Here is a 19,206-nt window from a genome sequence, read left to right on the forward strand (position 1 = left end):
TCATTGATGTTGAAAGCCAACACCACCTTAGGTAAGAAGGACGACGACACGGGACGCAGGACCACCTTGTCCTGGTGTAAGATAGCCAAATATTTGTTCACTAACAAGTCTGCGAGCTCAGAAACCCTGAGGATAAAAGGGATCGCTACCAAAAAGGTTACCTTTCAGGACAAAAGAGGAGCTGGGACGCTGCACAATGGCTTGAAGCAATGAGACTGCAGAGCGTCCAGTACCACAGTGAGGTCCCACGAGGGATGGCGTGCGTGACCCCCTGTAGAAAGGCACGGAGGGCCAACATAGAAGCTAGGGGGCGTTGGAAAAAAATGGACAATGCAAATACCTAACCCTCCAGAGAACTAAGGCCCAAGCCCATGTCCAGCCCCACCCGAAGAAAGAACATAAAGACGAGATAGCAAAAAAAATAGGATGGAAGTTGCGTCATTCGTACCAGAGGAAGAAAGTTGTCCAGACACAACGATAAACCCAGAAAGAGGAAGTCTGGATGATGGGTCCTGCAAAGCCACAGGGCCAAAGCTTCAACCTCCGCTCCATTAAACAAAGCGTGAATAAACTCGGGTGGAAGAAGGGTTCCTGTAAGAGATCTTCTCGAAATGGAAGGTGTCATGGAGTGTCGAAGAGATCTGCTTACCCCAAGCATTGGGGGCAGTCTGGAGGGATAAGAATCACCGGAAGGCCTTTCATCTTGATCTCCTTGAGAATTTCTGGGATGAGTGGAAAGGGAGACAAGACGTACGGGAACTGGAAGTCAGTTCAGGGAATTACAAGGACATCCACTGCTCGAGCGGGGCTCCCGAGACCTGCACACGAAGGTTAAAAGCTTATGGTCAATTCTGGTCGCCATAAGATCGACGTCTGACTGGCCCCATTTCCAACAGTGTTAGAACACTTCAGGATGGAGTTCCAATTCTCCTGTATCAACTGTTTCTCTGCTCAGAAAGTCGGCTATTCAATCTTTGCTGCTTCTGCCATTACCGAACTTTCCGCCTTGATATATTTATGTGACGGCCATCACGCTGTCCATCTGTATCCGAACTGGGAGACCCGCTAGTTGGGTGTGCAAATTGTTGAAGCGACAGGAGAATGGCCTGAAGTTCTAACACATTTATCAGAAGGAGACTCCTGAACGGTCCATGTTCCCTGTGTTGTGAATTTCTTCAATGTACTCCCACAGCCGAGTAGTCTGGCATATGTGACGAATACCTGCCAGTGTAGTCAAAATGGAGCTCCCAAAGATGGATCTGAAGGGAGATGAGTATTTCACTGGAAAAGAGCCAAAAATGCAGTACCTGATAAGGTGTGAGGCAGGCACAATCGCCATAAGGACAGCACAATTGCCATAGGGCAGGCACAATCGCCGCAGACTCCAACAAAATACAGCAAGCCAGACTAATAAACTGGAGGAGCTAAATTGTTCACTGCAGACCCATATGCAGCCACCCACTGAACCAAGGGAGATAAGTCATCACAGAAGAGAGCATAGTCAGATTTCTTGGTCAAGAGAGTCCGCGGATTTGTCCCACCTGGAGAGAATCGCCCATTGGAGAGGGCAGGGAGTGAAACTAGCCAGACAGAATGTGTTTGAAGGATGAAACTATCATCGCCCAGCACTCTCAGATTGCAGGAAATGCACCCCCCGAAGAGGACGCAGATTTTGCGACGGAAGTAGGACATCGCCATACGTGTCGAATGAGACCCCCAGAAAGTCCAGATGTTGTGATGGTGAAAGGCAGGACTTCGGGTGGTTGACGATCCCCCAGAATCAGGACAGAGTGTCCAGAGCGATTTGAAGGCTCTTCAGATTGTCCAGCTGAGTCGAGGGCTTCACTAAAATGTTTAGGTAGGGGGGGTGACTGCTATCCCTTTGGAGTGGAGGAGATTCATCACTGATGCCAGTACCTTTGTGAAGACTCTTAGGGCCATAGTCAATCTGAAAAGAGAGGACTGTGAATTGCTAATTCAATGGAATGGCAAAGCAAAGAAAACTATGATGTGCTCGACAGATGGGGACCTGAAGATAGGTGGAAAAAAGGCTTAAAGGGGTTGTCCCGCGGCAGCAAGTGGGTCTATACACTTCTGTATGGCCATAATAATGCACTTTGTAATATACAATGTGCATTAATTATGAGCCATACAGAAGTTATAAAAAGTTTTATACTTACCTGCTCCGTTGCTGGCGTCCTCGTCTCCATGGTGCCGACTAATTTTCGCCCTCCGATGGCCAAATTAGCCGCGCTTGCGCAGTCCGGGTCTTCTGCAGTCTTCCATGGAGCCGCTCGTGCAGAATGCAGGCTTCGTGTAGCTCCGCCCCGTCACGTGCCGATTCCAGCCAATCAGGAGGCTGGAATCGGCAATGGACCGCACAGAAGAGCTGCGGTCCACGGAGACAGAGGATCCCGGCGGCCATCTTCAGCGGTAAGTATTGAAGTCACCGGAGCGCGGGGATTAAGGTAAGCGCTCCGGTAAGCTTTCTTTACCTCCCTGCATCGGGGTTGTCTCGCGCCGACCGGGGGGGGGGGGGGTTGAAAAAAAAAACCCGTTTCGGCGCGGGACAACCCCTTTAAGAATGCCTATTTTTTCCTCATCCCTTTTAAAAAAAAATCCTAACTCCTTTATTTATCCATCGACGTCGCTGTATGAGGACTTGTTTTCTGCGGGACGAGTTGTATTTTTCATTGATACTATCTAATGTACCATATAATGTACTGAAACACGTTAAAAAAATTCTAAGTGGCGTAAAACAAATAAAGGACATTCCGCCATCTTTCGATGCATCCTGTTTCTACGGCGCACAAACTGCAACAAAAATGACATAACTTTATTCTATGGGTCAGTAAGATTATTACGATACCAAATATACAGGGTTTTTTGCTGTAGTACTTGTTTTATTTTCAAAGACATAAAATTTTTTAAAATTATTTTCTGCCGCCATCTTCTGCGCGCAATAACTTTATTTTTCCGTCGACCTAGTTGGGTGACGGTTCTTTTTGTGCAGGACGTCATGCAGTTTCCGTTGGTACATTTTGAAATACATACGACTTTTTGATCGCTTTTTATTGCATTTTTTCTTGAAGACAGGGTGACCAAAAGTGTATTTCTGGCATTTTTGTTCGGATGATGTTCACAGTGTGGGGTAAAGAATGCATTACCTTGATAGATCAGACTTTTACGGACGCGGCGATATGAAATATGCATTTTTATATTATTATTTAGCTTCTTTGTAAATATGGCAAAAGTTGTTTTTTTTAACAATTGGTAAAACTTTATTGTTCTTATTTTTACTTTAGTCCCCACAGGGCACAACAACTTGCGATGCTTTGATCGCTCCCGCAGTATGATGGAATGCCATAGCATTACATCATACTGTGATCGGGCAGGCAGTCTATCAAGCCACCCCAAGGGGATGGCTTGATAGGCATAATGCCAAGATAGCTCTGGGACCTTTCAGAAGGCACCCAGCTGCCATGACACCCGCACGGCTCCCTGCCATCTTATCGCGGGGTGGCCTACGGGCCCCCCTAACATTGGTCAGGGGGATTTAAATGCCAGTCAAAATTGACAGCGGCATTTAAAGGGTCAACAGCGCCAATAGGCCATGCGACCAATTGCAGCTGTTGCCGACGGGTGTCGGGTGTAATAAACAGCCTGCACTCGCAATGCATGAAGAGAGATAGATGCGCGATCTCTCTTCATACATACCCCGACCCCGCAGGACGTAACTGTACGTCCTAGAGCGGGTAAGGGGTTAATGTTGATGGATGACCTAAACTCCCATGGGTCCACGGATGCAATGTTGGACTGCTTAATGACTCCATGCGGAAGTGTTGAACTTTGACATATTGATTTACCTTCTTCACATTAAGATGGGTCCAAAAGCACTGCACTTCTTGCGTGCCACAAAAAGATTGGAATAGGATCCCGTGAAGCGTTCCAAGAGAAGAACAGGGGCTATGACACCCTGAGAGGATCGTATCTGTATTACCTGAGCCAAAATGTTGGCCTTTGAAGGAGACACTGGAGCTGAAGAAACGATCTTGGGGGTGGGGAGGTTCTATTCCCTGGCTAAAGTGTCCTCAAACTCCTAATGGCGAGGGAAGACCTTCGGGTGTCTAAAGGAAAAGGTTTCTCAGATGAAGTAGGTGTCTGATCTTTCACCGCCACAGTCAGGCCAGGGATGAGAGCTTAGAGGCCTGTTCCTTATCTTGATCAGAATAAGAGCAAGATTGGAGCAACTCACATCTCTGGAGAAAGGTTCCGAACTAGTCCCTGCAATGACTTGGGGGGGGTGAGGGTGTCGATGCAGGCTAGCTGCAAGATTGCCTCGAATGTGGAGGCCTAGCCTGCTTCTGGGACCTACCACAAAAAAGGGTTGTGCATGGCGAAGTCTTCATTGTCAGACACACTTGTAGGTGGTTGATGGATAGTGCAGTCCAGTCTGTCCATAATGGCTGTGAACGCCTTAGTGAGGTTCAGTATCGCCCGAGAGAGGGTGCGTGCTCAATCCAGTTCAGTAGCAACCGGGAGTTGTATGGGTGGTGTGCCTGTAGGTGGTTCACCAGCCGCATGTCTTGACGAAAGGCAGTTGGGGCAAAATGGCTCAACCTGTCTGCATGGAAACCTAGTGCTGCATCTAGCGCAAGCAAAATGCATGGCTCTAGCTGTACCCTGTACTTCAGCTCTGGAGTCAGATATGGTGCCAAAAAGACTGCCTCACTATGGCCGTCAGGTCAGGGTCACACTAATGTTGACCATGCCTCATTTCCTCATTTCCACTGGCAAGACTAGTTAAAGTTTAGTCTGTTCGCTCTCCTCAGTGGAGTAACAGGGATAGTTAATTGCCAGCCCCGTATTCCCAAGAATCCAAAACAGAAAATGACTCAAGACTGGTAAAAGGAAGAGGACTGCCTCCTACAGACTCCAAGCTAAAACAGGTGTTAGCTTGGTGCCTGCAGTGTCCTCCTCATAAGGGCAGTTGCAATACCCATGGTCTTCAGCTGTGTTCCCCAATGCAACAGATGAAAAATTTGTCTAACTTCTTCGCTATTGTACTACTGGGTCAGTTGGTCCATTGTGCTACGTTGTTGCTGAAATAACAGACGTTTCACCAGACACTCGCCTCTACGATCAACCATACGTAGCCTTCCACTATGTGATCTTCTGTCAGATGTCTGTTTATGGCTCAACCACTCTGGGTATACTCCTCATACTGCGGTTCAGGAATAGCCAAGAAGTGTGACTGTTTCACCCACGGGGCACCAAAAATCTGCCCATGGTCAAAGTCACTTAAGTCACCACATTTACCCATGACTGCCAAATATTGCCTTCTGCTGTGCACTGGAGAGGTCAGAACATTATCTGACAGCATATTGTGCCGCGGTCATCACGTGGTGCCGCGTTAGGTTGCCTGTCCATGGGCGTTGCGATATCCCGCAGGAGCCGCCACCGGAAAGCAGGAGCCAGCTGATGGATCTCCGCGGTGAGCCTGACAGATAGGCTCATCGCGGAGAATCACAGCAATTCGCAGCATGCTGCGATTTATCGGCCATGAGCGGAGAATCGCTATGATTCTCCGCCCACGGACAGGGGGGGCTACGCTTTTCATAGCAACGCTATGGAAAGTGTTTACTGCGTTCCCCACGGACGGATTATTGCCGCGGGGAACGCAGTGAAAATTCGTCCGTGGACAGGAGTCCTTACTGATCACAAGAGGTCACATGCCAGTTGTTCCTAATGCAGTGATTGAATGTACATTGAACAGATAATTCCTAATTTCTTCTTGCATTCAAAAGTATCCTCCTGCAACGGCCAATCATCTCGAATTAGGAGTCACGCATATGTTTTCTGTTACCAGTTTTTATCCATTTCTTTATGAACCAAACCCATTTATGTTTAAAGTTTTGGTAAAGTTTCAGAACCTCTTACCCGCCCAGGTCATTATTGGACAAATCCAGACGCTCCAGTCCTTTAAGTAAAGCTATTTCCTCTGGTAAGCTTTTCAGTTTATTATCTCGCAACTCCAGAATGCTGAGAGAACTCAAGTGTGACAGGTGCTGGGGGTTCAGTGTATGTATCTGGTTATTGCCAACATGCAGCTCCTGAAGGGTAAATGTTGAGTGGAATTTGAAAATGATCAATAGGAATTAAATAAAACATCACATGCCAAAAACTAAACAGCAACTTATAAAAAAACCCCAAAAAAAACGTATAACACGCAAAGATCACCTTCAAATGCTTGCAGTTGGGAAACTCGGGCAGATATGTCAGCTTGTTCTGTCCTAGGTACAGCTGCTCCAGACAATCCATTCCAGCTAATGAAGTCGGTACATCTTCCAGCATATTGGATGCGCAATCCAGCTGTCTGAGGCCTTCGGGAATCATATAAATATAACAGTAAATAACAGTAGGGGACTAGCAAAGTGGATATTAATGGCAAAGCTTGAGCAAAGCTCAAAATCCAATGCAGAGTGTTACATATAATGTTATATTATAGAGTTCTACAACATACAGCCACCACTATGGCTTACTGCAGAGCGTTTATACCATTGGTCTCCGTTAGAAAAAATTATGTATTGTGCTCCACCTTGTGGTGGCTACAGGCAGACAAGAATTCTATCTTTAACCCCTTAATGACAAAGGATGTAGTTACATCCTATATGTTCGGGGGTAATATGGAGGAGGAAGGGGGGGTGGGGTGTCGATCCCACTCCATACAATGCGGGTGCCGGCTGTTTCTTACAGCCGGCACCCACAGGCAACAGCTGCAATCAGTGCTCTGCTGAACACAAATGTTAGCGCCATTTAAATGCCATCTGCAATGTTCAGGGGGTCCCGTAAGCCCCAAGTGATGAGATTGCAGGGTGCTATTCAGTTGCTATGGCAGCCGGGGGCCTTCTGAAAACCCCCAGGGCTGCCATAGCAGATTGTGTCCATAAAAGTCCGATCGAAGTAAAGCATTATTTTCCAAAAGTTGTCATTTTTGCCCGTGTGTACACCGTAGAAACGAAAAACCAAAGACGCCCCCATAAACAGGCTGCTGCAGCCTGTAAGCAGCATCATAGGGGAGATGTGGAGGTGCAGTTTTGGGACATGCAGGTATCCAGGAGAGATGACAATAGGCCATTTTATGGTGTTTTAGCACAGTGAACAACAAAAAAAAAAAAAAAAAAGAACCCGGACAACAACGCTTTAAATCTTACTTTTTAGGCAACTGATTTCAGCAGGAAGGACTTTCAGCTTGTTTTTGGACAGGTTGAGACGACCAAGGTGGACAAGACCGCCAATGCAACTAGAAATGTTCGTCAGACTGTTATTGGAAAGGTCCTGTAATCAGAGAACATTTTACCCATTACCACAGAAGTCAAGTAAAGTATCAAATGAATTACTATCATCACACAATACTCAACCCCTTCATTTACCTTCTAGCAGATCATCCTGCCCCTTGGCAGCAGTCTGTGTAAACCTTCCTAAAGTTGCCTCTGCTTTTTTGATGTCATTAATCGCCTGTTATGATTCCCTGATTAAAACCACTTTTATTGTATAAAAAGCTAACTGGGAATTTGAAATCCTAGGAGGCAGAAGAGATGATTTTTGAAGATTTACATAGACTGCTGTCAGGGAGCAGGGGGATCTGCACAATGTGGACACAAGTTGTATGAAGTGTATGAAACAAATGGGAGGAATAGTACCCCCCTCCTTAAATTTACCTATTTACTGGAATATACATTTAAAGGGTTTAGCTAAAGCATTTATTCCCTATCTACAGGATAGGGGATAAACATCTGATCGCTGGGGGTTGAACTATTGGGAAACCCAGTGATCCCGAGATCGGTGGACCCAGAATGCCCCATGTGAATGGAGCAAAGGTTGGACATGTGCACTACCCACTTCATTCACATAAAGGATAGGGGTCCTTAGGGGTTTTCACATCTTGCAAAGTGATGGCATAACACTGAGTGAGCGATCACACCGCTACCATAGCCCAACTGGATGGAAGCATCAACTCTTCTCACTACTATTAGAAAAAAAAAAAAAACAAACCCTGATCCATGTGCATTGTGGTGTACCTGACAAGTGCGATAAGATTTAGATACCGTAGTTCAAGTCTACTCATAACCTATATGCAACAGACTGATAGTATTTCACTCAATCTCGGCTTCTCTTCGTCTCTGTTGCCTACACTCCCCTAGAATTGCAAACACTTATGTAATGTAATATTACTCTTAACATGCATTTCCTTTGTTCGCAATGAAGAGAACATACCAGCTCCTCCAAGTCACCTAGCTGCCCCAGCACATCCGGTACTTCCTCCAACTGGTTGTGCTGGATGAGAAGGCTCTTAAGATTCTGTAGCTGTGCCAGCTCTTGTGGTAAAGTCTTCAGTTTATTGTGGCTAGAAAAAAATAAAACACGAGCAAGATTAAAAATATATATATATTTTTTCCCATACACGTTTGTAAAAAAATGTTCATGTTGATTATAGAGTATATATCACCTGCTACAGTGAACAGAGCAATGAAAATCTTTTAAGTGACTTAATAAAAGTTATATTTTAACCTGCCACGATCCAGGCAGATCCCATTATACTGCATAGGAGTTGGTGGTGTCTGTCCGCTGAACGCGATCGCTTGTCACCGATGAGAATATGCAACGGACATCTGTTACTACATATACCTGATATTCAGCTTCTGCAGGTTAACCAGCTCTCCAATGGCACCAGGAAGCTCCGACAGGAGGTTGTCATGAACCTGCGAATAGAGCAGAGTGTTACACATAGTTGTTACTGTGTACAGATGTCTTAAAAGGGTAGTTACGGGGAGTTCGGCTGGGTTCACACGGGGCAGAATTGCCACGGAATTTCCGTGTGGACGTTCAACAAGGAAATTCCACATGCATTCTAAAGCTCGAGCCTAAGCAGCAAAGTAGATGAAAGTTGCAAAAATCTGACCCACGCGCTTCAGACATGCGATGCAGAATTCAAATCCATGACATGTCAATTGTATTGCCATTTCTGCTGTGGGCTCTCTCCTTTTTTGAGGAGAGATTCCCGCAGAGGAATACAGGCTGACAAGCCACTTCAAATCCAGGATTTCGCAACGCCCGTGGACAGGCAGCCTAAGGCTTTTTCCAGGTTTTCAAACATCCAGCAGATGGGTGGGGAAAACAGTAAAAAAAAAAACATGCCTGGTAGTTACCCTCGTGGAAAATCTGCAGCTAATCTGCTATGTGTGAACGTACCTCAAATTCACGGCACAAAATTGCCCAATAAAGTCTATGGGCGCCCAATAAAGACTAGAGGGGATACATATTAGCGTGTGTATTCTCTGCAGCTTTCTGGGGGTTCTGACAAAACTGGCTTGGGGCTTCTTGCATTTTTTTTTTTTTTTGGGGGGGGGGGGGGGGCGTCTTTTCTTGTTTGCATAAAAAAATGCAGTAAATAAACCAAATTTGCGCCACAAACACATAAATGTGCACTAAAAAGTGCGTTCTTCACAGACTACAATTGCCTCTGCCTGCATGAATGAGATGACACTTATGGCAGCAGCGGACGTACATCGAGCACCACGAGGGCAGGAAGGAGCTTGATGTCATCCGGCAGAGACTGCAGCTTATTGGAGGACAGGAACAGCTTCACCAGATCCGTCTGCTCCCACCAGCGGTCGGACGTGCTGAACTGGACATTGCTGTGCGCCTCCTCCGGGGTGTCCAAATTTATTCTCCAAACACTTGCAGGAACTAGAATGGATGACAAAAGCAGAAAGACTCAACGCAAAACAAGGGACCCGCCTCACGGCGCTCAGCCAACTGAAGGCGGGTCTCAGAAGACCGACAAAATCGGGCGAAATTTGGGCGTTGCGAAACGCCAAAATATGAACCCCATTCTTTTGCATGGAGTCATACACATGAGCAATTTTTTCCTGCGACGCATCACACCGCCCATGGTTTTACATGGGGACGGCAGCAGCATCGCACCACGGCCGCTCGATCCTCCCAGGCACTTTGATTTTGAAGCCCTATGTTGCGCCATTTTGCTCAATTTTTTGCACTTCTTCACACTAGTTTTCTCAAATGTTCACATTTTGCATTTTTTTCTAAACATATAGGCCGCCTGCACACGGGCGGAAATCCCGCGGCGGTATTTCCCGCGGGATTTCCGCCACTGAAAGTTTGCATAGGAGTGCATTACAATACGCACTCCTATGCAGACGGCCGCGGTTTGGCCGCGCAAAATCTCGCGCGGCAAACAAACCGCGGCATGTCCTATTTTTGTGCGGGGCTCGCACTCAGCCGGCACATGAAAGAGCCGGGGCCGCCAGGCGCGGGTGAGTACGCGCTCGTCTCTGCAGGCTCTCGGGTCGGGTCCCGCGGCGAGAATTCTCGCTGCCGGATCCGACCCGCCCGTGTGCAGGCGGCCATACTTGTAGAAACTGCCGAGATGACCGAAGCGCCGCATCGCGGAACATGACGACACGCCGGAGTCCAGAGCTGCACTCATTCTCAGCTGCGCGACACGGAGATTTTAGTACCTCAAGATGGCGGCGCTATTGCATAATACGCGGTGAACGGAGTCAATGACAGTACAGCGTTCACACCTGCGGATAGACATGGCGTATAATGCGGGCGTGAAGACGGACGCAGCACGCTGTATTTTAACACGTATTATTATTATTAAATAAAAAGATAGGACTTGCCGCGTCTTTCTAGCGCGGTCATTTTACTAGGAGGAAAGACGGCGCGACGCATCCTCCCTTTTTTTCCCACCACAGGCGCACACAATGGCGCAATTTAAGTAGTCAAAGAAGAAAAAAATAAATCACTGATTCACGCGCCAATACACTCCGTACCAGCGAGCGCCGGCCTGAAGCCGCCCTCAGACAAGTGTTTTTACTCCGTATTTGGCGTTTTATTGCGCTAATGCAAACATACGAATTTATTCACACGGTCATATTTTTCCATGGTTACATTATAAAAACGCGGCTTGCGCCGTTTTTGCATTCATTGGTATTATTTTCTATTGGCCCCCTAATCAGCAGGAGACGATAAACCGACGACCGCGAATAGGCGAAAACACGTCAAATGACGGAACACCGCGGATGTACGGCTGCAATGTCACCCGTAACGCGATACGCTTGTCTGAAGCCGGCCGTGGCCACAATGTAAAGAGGCGGCAAACATTTCCGGATATCCCAACAATGACCAAGTCCTGGTTTGCGGCTGTAAACCGCGCCGACATACGCTTTTACTGCAAATCCGTACGGCGCAGGATCCGCTCACACTGCGGTTCTTGTCGGTCCGACAATTGCGAGACAAAAAAAACTCGTAGTTTTACAGCAACCTACCACGTTTAATAAGCGTCACTTGTGAATAACGTTACAATTTGTGTTTTTTTTCTCACCACACGGCAAGAACCGCGCCATTATGAAAGACCTTTACTAGAGTTGTGCGATTTATACGAAAATCTCCCCGAATACCCCCAAAAACCAGACAGACGTTAACGAACACTTGAAAATTGCGCAAATTTGTGGTAAAGTTGTACGTTATTGGATGAAAGGGGGCAGCGTCTTACGTAAGCGTACATTACATGGCGACCAATATGGCGTCTAGGTGCCCGGACGATGCGCCCCTGAGGGGGAGCAGGCAGGAGCCCAGAGGATGCCCCCCTGAGGGGTAGCAGGCAGGAGCCCCCCAGCCCGGCGCCCCCCGTCCTCCCTCACCCTCGCTCAGGCCTCTCCCCGCCAGGTTCAGCTGGCCGCTCTTCCTGGCCGCCTTGATGAGTCCCTGAGGTACCGCCGGCTCCTTGTCCCCCTCATGGCGGAAGCCGGCGCGGGGGTCCCCGGTCATTCCTCCCCGCCTGAACCGAGACATGACAGGAGGCTCTAGCAGATTCAAACACGGAGCCCGCCCTCACTGGGGCCGCAGTCGGCGCTAGATGGCGCCCGAGAGCAGCGCCCCCAATATGGCGGCCGCGTGAGGTAAATGAGGCGGATCGTCTTGCGACGGTAGAGAGCCGCCAAGAAACTACAACTCCCAGCGTGCACCTGACTGTCTGCACTGCCGGGGCATGCTGGGACTTGTAGTTCCCTACCGCTATGGCACGGCGCTCTTGGTTTCTGTTCACTGTCTTCAATTGTCTGAAGGCAGAAAGTGACGGCGGCGCCATGTCTGTTAACCCCTTAGTGACTTACTGCACACAGGCGGATTCCGCAGTAAATACCGCCCATAGCATGCAATGCGAAAGCGATTCTTCATGAACACGAGCGGAGCCCAATTGCGGTTTCCACTCTCGGCGGAAAAATCGTAGCATGCTCCATCTTCCTTCCAATAAGGCACTCGTTCTGCTTCCATTGACATTGCGGACGGCCGCGGATTGTGTTAAAGACGGTTTTACATCACTTTGGGGAAGCAGCGGTCCTTCAATAGGAGACCCTGCATTGCATCGCATTCGCGTGCCCCTAGCATGTGGCGCGATGCTGCCGCCAGTCCCATTGAAAACAATGGGCGATGCAAAGGCACGCCCAAAGATAGGACGCGCCGCGATTTGTATGACCGCATCCACTGCCATACCAAGTTTAGACAGATTTAGCTTTTTTTTTTTACTACTTTAGGGAAACATGGGCGATACAAAAAAAAATCGCAAATCGCCGAAAGATCGGTCGCGCCGTGATTTTTTTTCTCACATCGTGGCATGAGTGAAAACATCGCAAATGTGAAGGAAACCATTGAGGATCGCTGGTTTCATAATTCCGCGTTTTTACTCGCACGATTTTATCGGCCATTTGAAACCACCCTCAAGGTGCCTTCACACTGGCGAGAAAATTGCGCAATTTTCTTGCGGTGCGAGAGTGAGTAAAGACGCATGATTATGAAACTCATGATTTTCAATGGTTTCACTCTCATTTGTGATGTGTTAACTCCTGCGATGCTGCGTGAAAAAAAATCGCAGCATGTCCTTACTTTTTATGATATCGCCCGGCAGCAGCGCCGGCCACATTGAAAACAATGGGAGAACAGTGCAATCTCCTGCCGCGGCTGTGACAGCCGTGTCAGGGGATTCCTTCACCCCGTGGGGAATCCCTTCAGATGGGTGAAGGGATTCCCTGCAGGGATGCAGGGATTCCACGCAGTTTCAGCCGTAGATGCCACTATACCCGCCAGCACGGAGCGCAGTTGCGCCTGAACGAGGGGAATTTCTTCTCCCTTGCCGGCTTTTTAAACTCCGCGCCAGATTGTGGGAGTTTGAAAAAAAAAGACCGCGGGAAGATAGCGGCTGTCCGAATTTCCCTGCAAGATGCATTCACTACATGCAGGGAACATCGGGGGGCGCTGTTTTTTCTCGGCCGTACAATTAACGGATGAGAGAAGAGCTGGTGAAAACGAAACCACTGAAACCCATTGAAATCAGCGGTTGTGTCCCGTTATACGGCCGGACTCACACGGGCGGGTTTGTTTTGTGGATTCCACAATCGCCATCGGCGCCCATTGAAAGGCATGCGTTTTTGCTTTTTCGTTCACACTCGCAGATACAAATTGCATATTCCGCGAGCGGAAGAGAAAATTTTCCAACATAATCCGCGTGGACCGCCTGTCAATGGAGGCTGTCCGACTGCGGCCCATGCGCAATTACCATGGCGTTTGGCTCACGGATACCCGCGTCATTGCTAAGTGACGGCGCAGGAAATACAAATAAACGAAAAAACCACAGTTCTGCACATGACCGCCTGCGAGCGTCCACGGTCATGCACCATATAACTAATTGCCAGACACAGGGTCGCCGGCCGGGCTCACAGCCGAATCCGCTGCAGGCCTCCCACTTGTGGAATCCGATCCGCCGCGTGCGCCCGGCCTAAGGGGAGAAAACCACATAAGGAATCGGCGTCTCGGTCTGTGAATATGCTGCACATTCACGGACTGATACACACAATACGACGTGTGAATGAGACCTAAAATCGGTTTATTCAGAGACGCATTTTTTACGCGGATGTTGTGTAAAAAAAGCAAAAAATGGCGCCGTGTCTTATTTGTGTTCGAATTCACAGACCAAAATCAGCCATGAGGTTTCCCCACAGCGGACGGCATTGGCACCCATGTTCACTGCTTTTATTTTGGCGCACCCTGGGGTAACTTACCAAGTCCGACATTTCTGACTCCGGGATTAGTATTATTCCCCCAGCATTCGCCTCTTCATGTATTTAGCGCCGCGCTGTGCGCCTTGTCAGAAGCGTCTGCCTAATACCGACCTGGCGTAAATTGTATGCCTGACAAAGGGATGACCTACCAAAGGAACACGGACGTAAAAAAACACACCCCGCGTACGCAGCAAAGACGCACATACACTCGCGGTGGACACAGCCCCTCTTCATGGACCTTGTGAATGAGCCCTAAGATTCGGCTTACATTTCACTTATTCGCTGCGTATTTTTTACCATGGGTTTGCGGGCAGAATATACGCAGCGTGTGACAGTAGTGGCAAGATGGATGAAATGTAGGGTAGCCTCACACATGGCGGGTTTACTGCAGATTTTCCATAGAAGTAACTACAAGACACTGACAGCGCCTCTCGGAGGCTTTATTAGTACTTCATGCTGCGCTATTCTTCCTGTCATACGATGGACTACCACAACGGTGTGCGGGCGCAGCCACATCGGCGCTCAAGGGTTGGCATTGTGATCGGAGCAAGAAAACAGAATCCACTGGCCGGACGGACTGCCGTATGATGGAGCCAACAGACCCCGGCGACTATAATGCGGTCCGTTTGGTTTCCGACCATCATTTCTCAGCATTTGACAGAAGGGAGCCTCTATGATCGCAACTTGAGGTCCCCTGTGGGGACTAAATAAAAGTGTGAAATAAGATTTCATAAAGTTTTTATAACAGGCCCAATGTCCACGGGCGGATCATATTCCGCAAGCGGGAGCCCGCAGTGGAATCGATCCCTACCGAGGACACTGCGTTTACCTGTCCGGGTCTTCTATTTCCTGGTCTGCGGATGCGTGCGGAAGCACAGGCGGGAGCGCGACCGCACATGCGCAGTGGAGTTTTTTTTAACTCCTGCTTTCCTGCGGAATCCACAGCCCGTCCGCAATTTAATCGCGGTTGGGTCGCGGATCGGACAGCTTCCATTGACTTCACGAAGCGTGTTGAGATTTGTTTTCCAAAGCAAAAGGTTTGTAAATCAAATCCACATGTTTCATTTCATTTGCGGACGCCCATGTTTCCCTACGGGCGGCTTGATTTCCAGATTCTGCGATTCAAGTCCGCCCATGGACATTGAGCCTTAGGCTGGGCTCACACGAACAGGTTAAATTCTGCGAGTGGATATCCACAGTGGGAGACCTGCGTTAGATCGCGGAAGCAAATTGCGTATGCTCGCGCATGTGTTCGGTTTTCTGTGGATGACGGCATATCGTCTGCATGGAAGAACGAACGCAAGCAGGAAATGACATTCCTTGCCCAACCCCCTGGATACAACCTTTTCTATCACTCAGGCGCCATTCTCCTGTGCTCTTGTGCTGAGCGCTGCTCTGAGAGCCTTCAGAACAGGATACTGCTCTCCAGGTTTGGCTGGTTTATACTACTTATTTTGGAAGTAGTATAAACCACTTCTTCTTGTGGAGGAAGAGCCCAGAAGAACAAGCGGAGGTTGCAGACAGTCTGGATGTTGTGTTGCTCCCCAGACTCCATCCTCCATTGTCCGCCAACACATTCCTGCCTTCTTTATTGGTCTCCTAGCAACTTGCATACGAATCCGCGTCCTTACGCAATGTTAATTGCGTATGCACTGTAGATTGAACGCATCAATATACGCGGAATCCTCAGTAACATAGAGTATGCTATATTTTTTCTTTCATGGAATCCGCAATCCTTCCCGCAAGTGCGAGCGAAATGGCAAAAGTCAATGCCGTCCAATGCCCATGTCTTATTATCATACCTGCGGACAGCGATTGCGGAATCCGCAAATTCAAAGCTGTTCGTGTGTGACCGGCTTTAAAGGTCATTAGTAGGGATGAGCGAGTATACTCGCTAAGGCACTACTCGCTCGAGTAATGTGCCTTAGACGAGTATCTCCCTGCTCGTCCCTGAAGATTCGGGGGCCGGCGCGGGGCAGGGAGCTGCGGGGGAGAGCGGGCAGGAACGGAGGGGAGATCTCTCTCTCCCGCCCGCTCTCCGCCGCGACTCACCTGTCAGCTGCAGCGGCTCCCGAATCTTCAGGGACGAGCGGGGAGATACTCGGCTAAGGCACATTTCTCGAGCGAGTAGTGCTTTAGCGAGTATACTCGCTCTTCCCTAGTCATTAGTAAGAGTTAAAAAATAAACCTTTACCATAAAAAAACTAAATATTTTAAAAACCTGCTTATTCGGTATGGCCATGTACAGGAAAGTCCGAACTATTAAAATACCACAATATTTATGGCGCACAGTGAAAGCGGGGAGAAAAAAAGTGCAGAATGCCAGAACTGTGATTCAAAAAAATTGAATACAAAAAAGATGTATGTATCCCAAAATGGTAATAATAAAAGCTGCAGCTCAGGGCTTCGGCCGGCTGCACACTACCGGGAGCCCGACGCTGTGCCCAGCTGGCATCTGCGTGTACCTGGCCTTCTTCTTTTCTGTACTGCGGATGGTGCGAGCCGTCAGACATGCGCAGTACTGTTTTTTAATCCCTGCTTTTCCTGCGTCGTCGCTAGGTGATGACGTAGGTACCCGCGACCTTTCCGTAATGTCATTGCAGAACGGACGCGGATCGGACGGCTTTCATTGATATAAATGGTAGTTGTCCGTGTGGAATCCGCACTGAAATAGAGCATGCTGCGATTTTTCCTCCACAAGCGGAAAATCGCAATTGGTTTCCGCTGGCGTGCAGGAAAAAAAACGCTTTTGCATAGCATGCTGTGGAAGGTATTAGCGGGCTTCGGATTCCGCAATGCAAACCCGGCCGTGTACAGCCAGCCTTTAACAGATGGGGGCGCATGTGCGAATACGCCTGCCGCGACGGAGCATATTAACCAGGTAAAATTCTTTTTGGTTTTGACAGCTCAGATTATTACGCACGGGTAAAAAAAAAAAAGCAGGAAGATCCAGCCGCATCTTTCTCGTGCGCAGTAATAACATAGTGAAAACCAAACCTCTGATATCAATGGCTTTTCATCCTGTTTTGTGGGCGTGAAAACCGCGCCTGCTAAATGGGACAAAGTTACGGTTGTCTGTTTAAGCCCCCACACAGCTGCGACGAAAAAGTGAAAAGAATTTGCCGATGGGAAGCCATTTTTGTTTAAGATTTTTTTTCTACTTATTAAAAATAGAAAAACATTAAAAAAACTGTATAAATTTGGTCGCACCGTAATCGCACTGACTAATAGAAGAAAGGTCATATGTCATTTTTACTGCAGTACGAACGTTGTCAAAACTAGATCCACCAAAATTGGCGCAATTGCATTTTTTTCTTTCCCCACTTAAAAAATATTATGTTTTTTCCCGTACTTTATGTTGAGCGTTAAATGGTACCAGTGAAAAAACAAGCAAGGGACGAAAAAACTAAAATAAAAAAAATATGTGGTCCTCAAGGGGTTAAAGGGGAAGTCCGCCCACTATAATGTATGATTTTTTAAGGACAGTTGCCTAAAATAACAAAGGCAGCGGTTCTCCCATCCTCAGCCAATCAGAGGCTGCAGCGGTCAGATGGCGATCTTCTGGCATATCTCCTCACAGTATCTGGGCCGACATGCCAGGAAAAAGGCACCTGGGCACAGCGGCCTCTGATTGGGTGCAGTGGTCAGGTGGTAGACCGTGTGCCGCATGGACAGTGGACATAGCATGACCTGTGACAGCCCATGTGAAGACCTGCCCGTGTGAACAGCCTCGTAGGCCTTGTGTGCGGTCTGGGACATAGATGGACATAAAATACCGCTATCCCAATAATGGCCCTTCTACATGGGACGGCAAGAGTGCTGGCGTCACCGCTGAGGTCGTTAGCGCTCGGGCAAGCGTTTACACTGAAAGACTTATCACTGGAATGCGGGCTTCTCCTATGGGAAGCGTTTACACGGAACAAGAAGCTCGTCAACGACAAGCAAATGACAACCCAGCTACTTCTTTGCATTCACACTGCACGATTAGCGCTCAAATCCATCCCAGCGCATTTTTAGCGTGTAAACGGCCCGTAGGCCTCAGGCTCCGTGCGCGCTGGGTGGGTTGGCTGCAGAGCATTCTCAGCAGCAAATCCGCAGTGGATAATCAACATTTTTTGTGGATTTTGGTGCTGATTTCACCCCCTCTTTTGAAGAAGTGGCGCCCCCCACCCCCCCGTACAGCAAATCCGCTGCGTAAAATCATCCGTTTTCGCACTGATTTCGGGCAGATTTTTTCCAGTGTTTGTACTCGATTTTGAGGTTCCACCTTGTTGTTACTGTAAATGGCGCCAATTTTCAGTGTGAAAAATCTGTATGGCAAATCTGCCCCATGTGAGCGCGGCTTTAGGCTGTGTTCACACGGGATGAATTTGCTACGGATTTTCCGTATGGACTGTTGGCGCCACAAATCTGCCGGCTTTACAAGAGCAGCAAAGTGGATGACATTTTCAAAATCTCATCCTCACACAGCGGGGAAAATCCGCACGTCGGCCGCCTGCGCACTGCACAGCCGGATTCCACATGCAGGAGCCCGCGGTGGCGTCCGCGCGTACCTGTATTTTCAGACATGTGCAGTACTGATTTTTCCCCCCTTTTTTTTGCCCGCGCCATCACGGGCGATGAAGTGGAATCCACAGCCTGGATGGTAACTGCGGATCACTCGCAGGTCGGACGGCTTCCATCGACTTGGAGCATACTGCGACTTTTCCTCCGTGAGCAGAAACTGCAATTGGTTTCCGCAAGTGTGCAGGAAGAATTGGTTTCCCATAGCGCACTCTGGACGTGTGTGCTGCAGATCCGCGGACGCCGCGCCGGATTCCACAGCAAAAACCCGTTCGTGTGCAGGAGGCCTAAAGACTTGGGGGAATTTACGTGCGGGGCGGGATTTAAGTCTGCCGCCGGTCAGTTCTGGTGCGGACCCACCAGGGGCGATTCCGGTCAGTGAGAACATTAACCATTTTAAGGGCTTTCACCCGCTAGCGTTGTTTTAACAATGCGATTTCGCTACGTTTTTTTTTTACTCCAAATGTCAATGGGACTTTCTAATGTTAAAATCGCATCGCAC

The 19,206-nt window shown here is 48.5% G+C and overlaps 1 protein-coding gene across 1 annotated transcript in view; it reads right to left on the minus strand.

Moving 5' to 3' along the window:
* The window catches only part of LRRC40 (leucine rich repeat containing 40), a 28,063-nt gene extending 16,121 nt beyond the window's left edge, over nucleotides 1–11,942 (minus strand). The window contains exons 1-7 of the mRNA XM_066597772.1: nucleotides 11,730–11,942; nucleotides 9,569–9,750; nucleotides 8,689–8,762; nucleotides 8,278–8,407; nucleotides 7,215–7,338; nucleotides 6,241–6,383; nucleotides 5,941–6,113 (exon numbers count right to left, since the gene is read on the minus strand). Coding sequence (XP_066453869.1) covers nucleotides 5,941–6,113; nucleotides 6,241–6,383; nucleotides 7,215–7,338; nucleotides 8,278–8,407; nucleotides 8,689–8,762; nucleotides 9,569–9,750; nucleotides 11,730–11,880 — 977 coding nt within the window. The 5' untranslated portion in view covers nucleotides 11,881–11,942. The remainder of the gene's footprint in view (nucleotides 1–5,940; nucleotides 6,114–6,240; nucleotides 6,384–7,214; nucleotides 7,339–8,277; nucleotides 8,408–8,688; nucleotides 8,763–9,568; nucleotides 9,751–11,729) is intronic.
* Nucleotides 11,943–19,206: the final 7,264 nt, after the last annotated feature.

This window comes from Eleutherodactylus coqui, chromosome 3 (genome assembly GCF_035609145.1).
Source record: "Eleutherodactylus coqui strain aEleCoq1 chromosome 3, aEleCoq1.hap1, whole genome shotgun sequence".
In the NCBI taxonomy this organism is placed as follows: Eukaryota; Metazoa; Chordata; class Amphibia; order Anura; family Eleutherodactylidae; genus Eleutherodactylus; species Eleutherodactylus coqui.